The sequence below is a fragment of the Sorex araneus genome, chromosome 1 (genome assembly GCF_027595985.1).
Source record: "Sorex araneus isolate mSorAra2 chromosome 1, mSorAra2.pri, whole genome shotgun sequence".
In the NCBI taxonomy this organism is placed as follows: Eukaryota; Metazoa; Chordata; class Mammalia; order Eulipotyphla; family Soricidae; genus Sorex; species Sorex araneus.
In genome coordinates this window covers 170,358,053-170,370,579 of record NC_073302.1, presented here as the reverse complement: position 1 = coordinate 170,370,579, position 12,527 = coordinate 170,358,053, and the positions used below count along the sequence as shown (strand labels likewise).

Below are 12,527 nucleotides of genomic sequence, written 5' to 3'. Positions count from 1 at the left end.
CATTTAGTTTTATCAGCAGTCACAGTAAATGGCCAATTACTAAATAACCAAAAGTCACTGTAACTTTCTTCCATCAATAAAGAAGAATTAATAGCTAGTAGTTGGAACTCATATATTTGGTTAGTGAAAATATGCATTCAAAACAAGTATACAAGCTATTTCTATTTGCTCTGTGAAATTAGCATAGTTCTAAGAAATATAAGCATGGTTATTTTGTATCAGTTTTAAATTGGCAGACTACCAAATGTTAATTTACTCCAAGCTAGGTAAGATTGAATGTAATTCCTTCTCTGAGCAAGTTAAAGTAAGTAAGCATGAAAGCATTTTCAGGGTAATCTGAGAGGAATTGACATTTAAAGGAGTTAGCATTACTTCTGTACTTTAAGGCTATTAATTTCATAGATAAACTAGCTTCATTACCCCATCTTTATCTTGCTTTTTTAAAGGACTCCATCAGCTGGACGACTGACACCTGGGGGTCAATTGAAACTGCTCTTAGCCCAGCCAGGTTGTAACTGGAACTTGCTTCTGGAAACCCTGCTGTATCATGATGCCCTTTTACTGAGAATAATGCTGAAGAGCTCAAGTGAGTATTTGTAGTTTGAAGAATGTCCTCAAAATACTTAGTCGTTGCTTGGGTTGAATGGAATTTTTCCATGACTTGCATGGTGGCAGAGGAGTAGAAATCTACTGCATGCCTCAATAGTCAGTACCATCAGCAGTGGACAAAATTTTCAATCACTATATAAACCTACTGGAAATTATTTTTTCAGGGAATGTGAGTGAGAGAAAACAACCTTTTCATTCTACACTCTTCTGTTATAGCTACCATTCATTATGTATAGAATATGCAGGCTTTGAAATGCCTGACAAATGATTGAGCACACATTTCTCTATCTACATAGGAAGTCATGGAGTGTGGGTGGGGAGAGAGAGATGGACAGAGACAGAGAGCATAGATGTCACTAAGTCATGGGGAGAATTTATATAATTTAGACAAAAAAATTTGTGTCTAATAATCCACACTTGAAACCATGAAAAAATTGTGAATGTAAATTTTCTTATGAGTTTCTCTTGGTTGTTTTTTTTTTTTGTGGTGGCATCCCCAGCAGAGCTCAGGGGCCCAGATTCATTCCCCCGAATACCCAGCCTGGCTGTGATGGAAGGGAGGCTCAGAGCGTCATTGTGGGAGACTCCCTGGACCATATTCAGCAGTGCCTGGGGAGCTGTGTGTTTCCAAATATCAAAGTTGGGGCCTTCTCCAGTTCTTTGAGCTGCCTCTCCAGCCCCAAGAGTATATTTTTTTTAAATTAGATTTTTTCTTTTATTTTTACCCTAGAAGTTTTCTCTCTCTCTCTCTCTCTCTCTCTCTCTCTCTCTCTCTCTCTCTCTCTCTCTCTCTCTCTCTCTCTCTCTCTCTCTCTCTCACACACACACACACACACACACACACACACACAAACACTATAGCTAGTGGTAACACTATGCTGATCTAATATTATATTCCACTATATTTTGAATCATCTATGAATTTTTTTAACCATGTACACATTACTTTGATGTACTTATGAAACCAGTTTAATTTGATCAACCACTACAAGTATTTCAGAATCAAAATCTTTTTCTCAGGTGTGCCATCCCCTACAGGGGCAAATCCATGTCCTCCAATTACTTAAATATGACTCCAGATTCATTTCTAACCGTTTGTCCCTACTAGTTCCTTGCAAATACTCCCTCACTTCAGTCATTGCACCCCAAATTTTATGTCGATTGTGTATCTCACCTCATTCATTTTTCCTCCTCCTCTTTTGGGGCCTGGGGTACCCCCAAGCAATATTCAAGGTTCCAGGAGTCCTAATAATTGTATCACAGTTGATATTTGGTCAGCCCTGGTGCTGCTCAGACCCAGAAGGCCACCCTCTCAGTGCTGGGGGGACCATGAGGTACCATGAGGTACCAGAAACCTCAGGCATCCATCCGCCAGGCAGGGTCTACAAGCTATTTTCCCAGTTCCCATTTTTCCTCCTTCAAAAGCCCTTCATAGCCACCTCAACTTCTACCAGCCAGCGAGTTCCAGTTGATTTTCCAGATCGAGCTTAAACTTATCTTTGCCTCACTTGAACTTCACAGTAGTTGAGGGTTTTGTTATTTATCTTTAGCATCCTCGCTTATATTGATATTTTGTTTAATAATGATGCACGTATCACCAGGCTCAATGGAGTTTCGTAGTATTCCCCTCTCAAAATCTGTCATCATTTCTCAGAACCTTTGGTTTCTCCTATCAGTTCTTAATTCCCCATATTCATTTCTCCCATTCACCTCAATGTTTCCTTGCCCAAGGTCATTGCATTGCTTCCTTATTGCTGAGCTCCTTGAGAGAATATTGCTCCTCCCTTGGCACTTTCAAATTCATAAAACCTTGTGGTACCAGAAAGTACTATAGTTTTCCATGCCTAACTGGAACATCAAGTGCAAGTTCAAGATTACCCCTCTCCCGGCTCCCGAATCTGACTTCAAGCTCCCCTCTGCCCCACCAAACAGTGCTGTTGGATACTCAGTTCACTCACCTAAAAGTATTTTTTTTTTAGTTTTTTTATTTTAATTCCACTCTCAAATGGGGCAACTCTAGCACTGAAGACTGCACTCCTCAAGGAGTAGCACTTACTGTTTACTTCTAGATATCAGTTACTTCCCATCTATTATCGAATTTGAGTCTTACAACCTTATAAGTTGTATAGTGTTAATCTCATTTTAGAATATATGACACTGAAATTTAACATATTATTTCCCATACTGAAAAATGGTGGGTTAGACTCAGATTCTGATCCCAGCACAAGTTTTCTGTCTTTTGTCCGAGCCCCGGCAGCTGACCTCCCCTGCCCAACCACTACCCAACCACTGCCACTCTCTCTCAAGGCCACGCAGCGGCCGTGCAACATATTATAAGATACTTCATACCCATTTTCCATAATTACCACACCATATTTGATGAAGTTCAGACAGTAGGCAATAATTCATAGAGAGTAACATATATACATACATATCTCTCAGAGAGCCCGGCAAGCTACGAAGAGTGTCCCGTCCTCACGGGCAGAGCCTGGCAAGCTACCCGTTGGCGTATTGGATATACCAAAAAAAGTGATGTAATGAAAAATCTCATTCCCCTGACTCTGAGAGAGTCTCCAATCATTGGGAAAGACGAGTAAGGAGAAACTGCTAAAATCTCAGGGCTGGGTGGAATAGAGATGTCACTGGTGCCCGCTCAAGTAAATCAACAAACAACGGAATGACAGTGACAGTGACAGATACTAGTATAGATTAATCCTGCCAAGGGTGACTGTGAAAACTGTAATTTGACTCAGGTTAGAATAAGAATGGCATCCTGATGAACACACATAGGGGAGAGATTTACTCATTTCTGAGAAATTTCACAGCTATGTGGTTAGAGCTGATCATAGATTTCTTTTTTTTTTTCCGCTTTTTGCTTTTTGGGTCACACCTGGCAATGCACAGGGGTTACTCCTGGCTCATACACTCAGGAATTACTCCTGGTGGTGCTCAGGGGACCAATGGGACACTGGGAATCAAACCCAGGTCTGCTGCGTGCAAGGCAAACGTCCTACCCGCTATGCTATTGCTCCAGCCCCTGATCATGGATTTATTTATTCCTACTCAAGCTAACACAGGTGCTTTCTACATTTTTTTAAAAAATATGTTCAATTATTGTTCACTCATGATCAGTTAGGAGATTCAAATGCAGAGCTTCCCAAAACTTTGTTGCTTGAGCTTTCAGTCCAGTGGCCACATGCCATGAATAGTTGCTCACACAGCTGGAGTTAGTCTAATATAATCATTGAAACCCATAGACATAGTTCCTAAGAGAAATGGCCTCATCAATAGAGTTATGTAGAACAGCCTGGAAAATCAATGAGATCAAATGATTTGTCTTTACTGATATATCCATTGAGTACTGGAAGAGTACTTATGTTTAACCATGTTCTTACAACTTCATCCTGATTTTACTTAGCTAAATATTGCATATACCTTCTGGTATGTATGTATACATTTTATTACCTTCAGTTATTATGGGGTACAGAAATAAATATATCCCACCTGCTTAAACACCTATCACTTTTATCAAGGGCTGTTAACTGTTTGAATGAGATTATAATAGCTGCTTTGTATTGTCTTGTATTGAATTTTATGACCTACTTCAAACACTGGAAAGATGAAGTGGCAGAATTTACTAATCAATTGATTGACCAACTTATTAAGTTCCAGTAGATGTCTTGTCACTTTAATTTAAAAACAGTATACCCACTGAATCTCATTAACTAAACTAGCATGGAAATTAATATATACACGAAATATTTTAATTATTTTTGCAGAGCTTTTTTTATTTGCTTAGAAGTTGCAGAGTATTTCTGAAAAACATTTGATAATTTGGTTGTTTGATCAGGAAAGCAAAATTATAGAGTGAAATGATTTTATTTTTTGTTTTGGGGTCATACCCTGCTATGCTCAGAGCTTACCCCTGACTCTGTGCTCAAGAACCACTCCGGTTGGTGCTCAAAGGACCATCTTAGGTGCTGGGAATTGCATACCAGTCAGCCACAGGCAAGGCAAGCACCCTACCTGCTGTGCTACCTCTCCAACCTCAAGAATGAAATAAGCTTAAAATACATACATATACATATAAACATGTATACATGCATATGATTAGTTACGTGTTTTGTGTAATATAGTTATAGGTTTTTATCAGTATTTTTCACCAAATTGATAAAATTTGACTTTATGTAAAATTGGTTCAGGAATAAGAATAAAAAAACATTATGTGCATTTTTTTTATGCGTTTTACATTTAACTTGGTTTTTGATGCTGGGAATCAAACCCAGGCTCATATATATGTGAAGAATGCTCTCTACCACTGAGTCTTACTACAGACTTTAAAAATAAAGTTTATTAAAGTTCTGTAATAAGCAATGATTATGTTCTGCTGGCAGAAAATTTTTCTTGATAGACCACCAACTACTATAAAGATTAAAACATAAGTTTAGCTATAGTTTAAGTGTTATCTGTCGATTTTTTAATTTGTTCTATGAAAATGATATAGCAGAATTTCCATTCATTTTTAAAAGAATCAGCAGAGAACAGATAAAAATAACATTTTGTGATATGAGATGCAACTTGGCTGACAGCCAAACTATAATAAAATGTAATATATGATAATAAAAAAATTGATGTATAAAGCTTGAAAAGGCTACAGACTTCTAGGAAGTGAAACTATGTTTTTGTCACCAATGAATAATTCCGCTGGCATAAAAATATGTAGTATTTTAGGAGGCTGGAGTGACTGTTCAGAAGGCAGGCCACTTGCCTTGCTCGTGGCAGACCCTGGTTTGGTCTTTGTCACTTCGTCTGATCCGCTAAGTCTCATCAGGAGAGAACCCTGAGCACAGAGCCAGGGGTAAGACTTGAGCACCACTGGGTGCTCCAAAACAAAACACAAAAATGTAGTACGTTAAGGGAGTGATTGCTAAAACCTTTTTGTATATTTCTGTTGACTGAAATGGTACCATTTCTTTATTATCTTTTTAATTAAATCATTTGAACTATAAAGAAAAATACCACAAATACTGCAGAAGAGTTAAAAATTTTAAGACAGTAGTTTGGATTGAAATTTCAACCCTCAGGCCATTGTTCTGGTCATTTGCTCGTCGAGACCACCAGTTTCAAAGAAGCCAATATCTGGCCATTTCCCAATTGTTAGCAGGTGGCCTTTTCCAGCTCCTGACATTTGAATGAAGTGTGACTAACATTCTTTCCTTTGCCCATTGCCCCAAGAATGATTCCCAGTGAAACTTTTTGGCTCCTGGTGACATGTACTTGTAATAGCATAACAACAACACATTGGCAAATACATAATATTAAACATGTTCCAGACATTATTTTTCAGTGTTTTAAATGTATTCACTCACTGAATTTTTGTAACAACTGTGAGATAGGCACCATTATCAGCTCTATTTTACAAACAGAGGAAATTAAGACATAATAGAAATTAAGTCACTTGTCCTGCTCACACATCTCATAAACGCAAAGCAAGATTTGGTCCAGACTCTGGGCTGCAGAGACTGTGCTTTCCCTCATCATACCATATAGCATCTAGGCAGGAGAGCTCCTAGGAACTGGGATTGCTCCATTCTCCAGAAAATTCTAGTTAAAAGGCTGTGACCACTGCCGTGGGGAGGTTGACTTTAAACTAACAAGTTATTTCCAGCTCTTATTTTGCAGTTAATGTATTCCTGATCTTTTTGGGTAATGAGAGGCATATTGTGGCAGAAGCTAGGTAGATGATTTTTTATGCAATGGTGTGTGTGTGTGTGTGTGTGTGTGTGTGGTTTCATCTTATGGTATGACCAAAGTGGCATTTTATCATTGTATTAAAGGAGGTGATCTAAAGTGAAAAATGCATCCTTGATACCCTTAGATCACTTAATACTAATGCCACAGGCTGTTTTTGCTAATAATGGCTGGATTTTATCTGAGAAGGATGAGAGAGGAGCCTAGACGGGGGCTCCACAGGGTCATTACAGACTCAGAAAGAGTTGTCATCTAAGATCTGCTGCATTTCATGAATATGGGGTGCTTATGGGGCACAATTATTAAAATGATGCTTCTTGACGTGAAAATGCAACTGGAATCATTTTCAAACTGCAAATTCTGATTAACTAGATCTTGGATGAGGTCTGAGGTTATGTGTTTTTAACAAGACCTAAAATGATGCTGCTCTTTCTGCATCTGTTGAGGCTCATCTCTTGCCTCAACAAGACCTGTTGTTGTAGGAAATTGAGAATGAATCTAGTTTTCAGTTTTCAAGAGACATATTTATTAAGTTTAAACCACTTTTGCACGAAGTTCCCAGCAGGCAGAAAACAGCTTCTTATTTAGAGACAGCTCGGATTATGTTATTTCCCTGCCAAAAACTGTTGGTGGCTACTTGCTAATTATCCAGCATAAAGACCCTGATCCTTGAGATGAACAATGCCCAAAACAGGCTATGACAGACTTATCTAAGCATCTTCTTTCTGAAGTTTTGCATGCTCCACACAGACTCCTCTGTCTTCTGGACTCTTCTGTATATCCTAGATTGGTATGCTTATACCAGCAAAGTACATGTAGAAGTGTCTTGAGGAGAGAGATATTGATTTTCCTACCTATGATCTTTCAGTTGTCGTATGTGCCAAGTTTTTCCTGCAAAAGAAACTTGGGTACATTTGTGTGTGTAGAATCTTCTCTATTTTCCTGGATTCTGCTAGCTATTTTTCAACTTGAATATTATTTCCTAGGAATTCATCATTGATTGGACCATAAGGTTCCACAAGAATTCCTCTTGTAACACTTGTCATGATTTTAAGTAAAAAGTTGAGAGACATATATTTAATGTCTGTCCCAATGAAATTTCTCTTAGCGCAAAGATAGTTTGCTATTCTAGGCTTAAGTGATAGTACAGCAGTAGGATACTTGCCTTGTATACTGCAACCCAGTTTCAATCCCCTGAAGCCCGAGCCTCACCAGAAATGAAGCCTGAGCACAGAGCCAGGAGTAAAAGACAGTTCAGTGTTGTATCCCCAATATTTGACACCATTTTCAAAACTTCAGACTGATGGAGAGCATAGAATGTGTTTCAAAAGCATTTATTGAATGCATGAGTGGAGGCCAATTAAATTTTCATAACAACTGTTCTTTTTTTTATTAGCTTTGTGGTCTCTATACAGTCCTCATTTATAAAAAAAATAAGTATACTAATTTGACCAAACTGTCTTTATTTTGAGGTGTTTTTCTTTTTTGGTGGTGGAGGGGTTTTTTTAGCAGGGGTTGGTGCATACCTGGAGATGCTCAGGGGTCAGTAATGGTTCTGCACATGGGAATTACTCCTGGACGTGCTCAGGGGACCACATAGGATGCAGGAATCAAACCCAGGTCAACCACATTCAAAGCAAATGACCTACCCACTATATTTTGCTCCAGTCCTTATTTTGAGGTTCTAAAAGTAAATAGTAAAAACAAGACAGTTGGCACTTTGTGGTTTGTATTAGATTCTTTCCTTCTTTGAGAACGAATGCCTAAAGAAAATGCCTGGCGTAATTTCTCCTCTGATGACTCATCTTATGCTCTCCATGCAGAGGTTTCTGCCTCTTCTGCTTTATAACTCTCCCATTTAACCAAGGATATATCTAATGTGTTGTTGAAAGTGAGGTTTCCCCTTGAACACACATTTGCCTGGGAAGATATTGTCATAGATGTTATCGTGCATGTGAAGACTAGAATCAAATCAAATAAATACTCTCAAATAAATTATCTGTGTTAGAATATCCCTTGAGAGCCTTTATTTTATCTCTTCCCGGCATCTAGAAAATGTCTAACATAGTTAGACATTTAGTCGTTAGTGTGCTTCTAGAGTTAGTATGTAGGGTAATTGGGCATTAGATTACAAGTGATACTCTTATCAGGGATTTATGTGGCGGTTTTCCCCCAACAGTTCAACATAATTTAACATATTATTTCATTTGTGATCCATGGATTATTAAGACTATTTTGAAAATGAGAAACTTAGATTGCAAAGAAATTGCATAAATTGCCCTCTTGATGTTTAAGTGGTCTTTGTGAGAAGAAAAAGGAACCATCACTTCCTACAACTTTATCTATTATTTTTCAATGAATTCTAAAATAAAAACACATGACTTGTGTCAATGATTATCTTAGAACTAAGAAATGCTGTTCTGAATCAAATTTAAAAAATGTCGGTTACTTGATATTATATGTTATCAACAGAAATATATTTCCTATGCCAACTATTTATTAGGCATCTACTTTGATACAAGACATTGCTCTCAGTACAATGGGGTATATATTAACAATAGATCCATACATAAACTGGATGCAATTATAATCATATAACATTCTTTTGGTGGACAGATCTTATAAAGTAAAATTATACAAAATTTAGATAGGTTCACCTGGGAATAAGTATTACAAAGTGCTTTTCTAAAAAGAGTGCCTCTTGCCGCCTCTCATTGTCTCGGGACACAGCAAGCAATGAAGGATTGCTTGGATTGTCTGAGAGAAAAGATTCTAGACAGACAGAAATTGGTTAAACACACGAGTAATCAACTCTCTCTTTCCCTTCCTCCTCACCTGCACCCATTCAGAATTCTGCAGTCTACAGCTTCAGCTGCTGTCTGTAAGATACTACTTTGTCCAAAGCACTGGTTCAGGTATTGAGAATACAAAGTGACTAAAACAGAACAAAAGCACAGAAAAATAATTTAAAAGGACAACAGTTACATATAGGGATCAACAGATTTTTTTTTCGTACTGAAGAGAAGCCATTATGAAGCACTGAGACCTACTTTTACCCACAAGTTATTTGGAGGTAGAGGGAAGATGGCCTTCTGTACTATTGAATATTGAAAATATATCTACGCTTACTTTCAACATTCCAGATAAGGGTCAGCATTCATTTTTTTATTGAGGGCCAGACAATCAATGCTTTAGGATGTTTGTATCATTCAGACCCTGAATTCTATCATCATAAGTAGCCAAAGTACTCTGCATGAGTAAATAAATAGGTCTGTATAGGAGTGTTTGATAACATTGGGTGGTCCTTGCTCCTCTGGCAGGGAGCTTAAGTTTATTGAGCTACTCCCACAACAGTGCCCCTGAGGCACACCCAATTTCATCAAGTTCTAATAATCCTATATCGCTTTTTTTTTCCTTTATGTCACTTGCATGGTTTAGCAATGTTCATTTTCTAGAGACACAGGAAGAAAGTTCATGCTATGCTTAATAACATGGGAGTTTATTGACTGCAAAATAATATTTACTCCAGGGCATCCATCATATTTACCTGACTTAAACCTCAGTTGCCTTTGCTTCCTAGCACCCCTAAAGCAGGGTCCTGAAAAAGGGACTGGATGGACACAGGGAAAGCTGTAAGCTACCCTGGCATTGAAAGGAGGGAAGCTAAGTGCCGTAAGTATAAGTTAAGAGCATGGTCATAGAACAAACTCTGTCATGACCCAAAAAGAAGCAATGAATAAGGACCCTGCTGGTATTAAGGAAGACTAATCTGCTTGAGGACTGTGGTCTGGAATATATAGCGGGATGTCCCCAGAAAGAGCCAACCTAATATATCTCTTACTGTGTTCATACAAAATGACATTGCTAGAAATATTACATGAAGTAAATTTACTATGATTGGTTAAACAGGTTACTAGCTGAGGCGAAGATAAAGCAATACACCCTAGATGAAATCCCGCCCTTGAGTGGATCTCCTAGTAAGGTAGAGTGCTGAACCCTCAGATGAGACATTGTCCTTGAGTTAATGTCCTAAAGGATTGGCTTTTTCTGTTTGTTTTTATGATAATGTTCAATCCCACCTTTGTGTATCCCCATCATTCATGATTTCTATATAACTGTACTGTAAGGGGACTAGAAAGTCAATGAATAGAAGGAGGATAAGAACTGAGACTTTGAGACTTTGGGACAAAAAGAGGACTAGATGACAACGATGGCTGAAAGTAGAGGACTATGAGACTATGATGAGATGAGGAAGACGATATAATGAGGAAGAATACTATGAGGTCTACAAAGATGGAACTATGATGATTGGGACTATGACCAACTATGACTTTGATTGCGCCGTAAGGGGAGAGATAGGACTATGCTGAGGATGAGAGAGAAATAAACCATCTATGAGCAGTCTGGGGCCCAGGCCAAGTTTGTTCTGATTTTTGGTCCATCCTGGTCCTTCGTCCATCCATCGCCCATCATCCAGCCTGGGGAGACAGCTCTTGGCCATTGATTGCTCAAGTCCACAGCATGCCCATGCCTTTCTTTTGAAACTCACAGAGAAGGAAAACTTTTTCCACCACTCTCCAAGTATGAAAATTAAATTGGGTATGAAAATTAAACTGGGTATAAAAATTAAACTGATAAGGACAGATTTCAGGTGAATACCCAAAGAAAAAGTTAGCCAAGCAAAAAATATACATTAGGGCTGGGGAGACAGCTCAAAGATCGAGCACCTGCCTATGTACAAGTTCCTAAGTTCAGTTCCAGCCACCACAGAGACCCACCCAGTCTGCTGGATGCATTCTGGTGAGCTAGCGTCATGGCCTGAGCTCTGCTCTGCTGCACACACATGAAGAAAGGCAGTTGTGCAGAAAGTTAGGGGGCAGTAGGAGATCCTGTGTGGAGTTCTACCAGACCCATTGACTTCAGAGGTAAGGGTATCTTCCTCCTGCACAGAGGCCGGGCATCTCTCCCACGGGGTCTTTCTCACCTGTTCCCAGAGAGACTGCTGAGGTGGGTGGTGGGGAACTACTTTCATCCTCCTGTTTTCTCAGACTTCTTTAGCTGAAAATCTTGAATAAGCCAAGGTGCCATATATGGGGTAGAACATCCTGAACCTTATCCCCAGTATTCTTATGAAAGTTCAGGGACATGAACATTTTGAGGAAATTCCCCATGAATTTCTCATCCTGTTTGAAAGTACAAAACAGAGTCTACTTGTATCATTCTCCAACCATTTAAAGACGTCCAAACACAGCCACAGAGATCATTCAAAAGATGAAGCATATGCCTTACTTACACAAGCTCCTGATTCCCATCCCTGACACTGTTTGTCCTCATGCCAACACCACCTGATCTGTCTCTGGTTGTCCCCAGAACCACAAACTCTGAGCAAGATTGTGTCAGTAGGTCAAACATAGATTGTCCTCTCTACACTACAAGCTGAATATCACAGAGAATTGCCTGCTGGCCTCCCAAGTACCACTCTTTTAAAAAATGTAGAAACTTTGGCTAAGGAGATAGTACAGTGGCATTTGCCTTGCATTTGACTGAACTGGGTTCAATCCCCGGCATCCCATATGGTCTCCCTCAGCACCAACAGGAGTAATTCCTGAGTTCAGAGACAGGAGTTACCCCTGAACATCATTGGGGTTACCTAAAAACAAACAAAAATATAGAAACAGTTCCTTCATGAGGATTTTACAAAAGAGGGTTGCAGCCTGGATTTGTCCCCTGGGCAGTTTTTTCTAGAATATTGTATGGTAACTACACTCCCATGATTTCCTGCATAGTGGCCACTTGCAGAGGAGACCACATAAAACATACCACTTGTAGCTTTTCTCCCAAGATCTGATTAGGCATTTCCACTGGAGAGATAGGATGAGTATCTTCCTATTATCAGAAGTATCAGAAGAAATTCCCACTGAAATAGCCTTAAGTTAGTTGCCGATTATATGGACATCCAAGGACTGTGTTGATTGGGAAACACAGCAGGAACTCAAAACATGTCCAACTTCCAAGGGCTGCCAGCTGCAGAATTAGGAGCAGTTAGTTTATCTAACACTCAAACATGACCATATCTGGCCCCCCTAGTCTGTTCAAAGGGATACTGCCCATTTATGAGTCAACACAGAGAAAAAGTAATAGAATATTGAATAAAGGAGACATTAATC

General features: G+C 39.0%; 1 protein-coding gene across 2 annotated transcripts in view; it reads left to right on the top strand.

The window, feature by feature from the left end:
- KIAA0825 (KIAA0825 ortholog) overlaps positions 1 to 12,527 on the top strand; it is a 425,985-nt gene that overhangs the window by 180,029 nt on the left and 233,429 nt on the right. For both annotated transcript variants that reach the window (XM_055133965.1, XM_055133956.1), the window contains one exon: positions 447 to 586. In XM_055133965.1, coding sequence (XP_054989940.1) covers positions 447 to 586 — 140 coding nt within the window. The remainder of the gene's footprint in view (positions 1 to 446; positions 587 to 12,527) is intronic.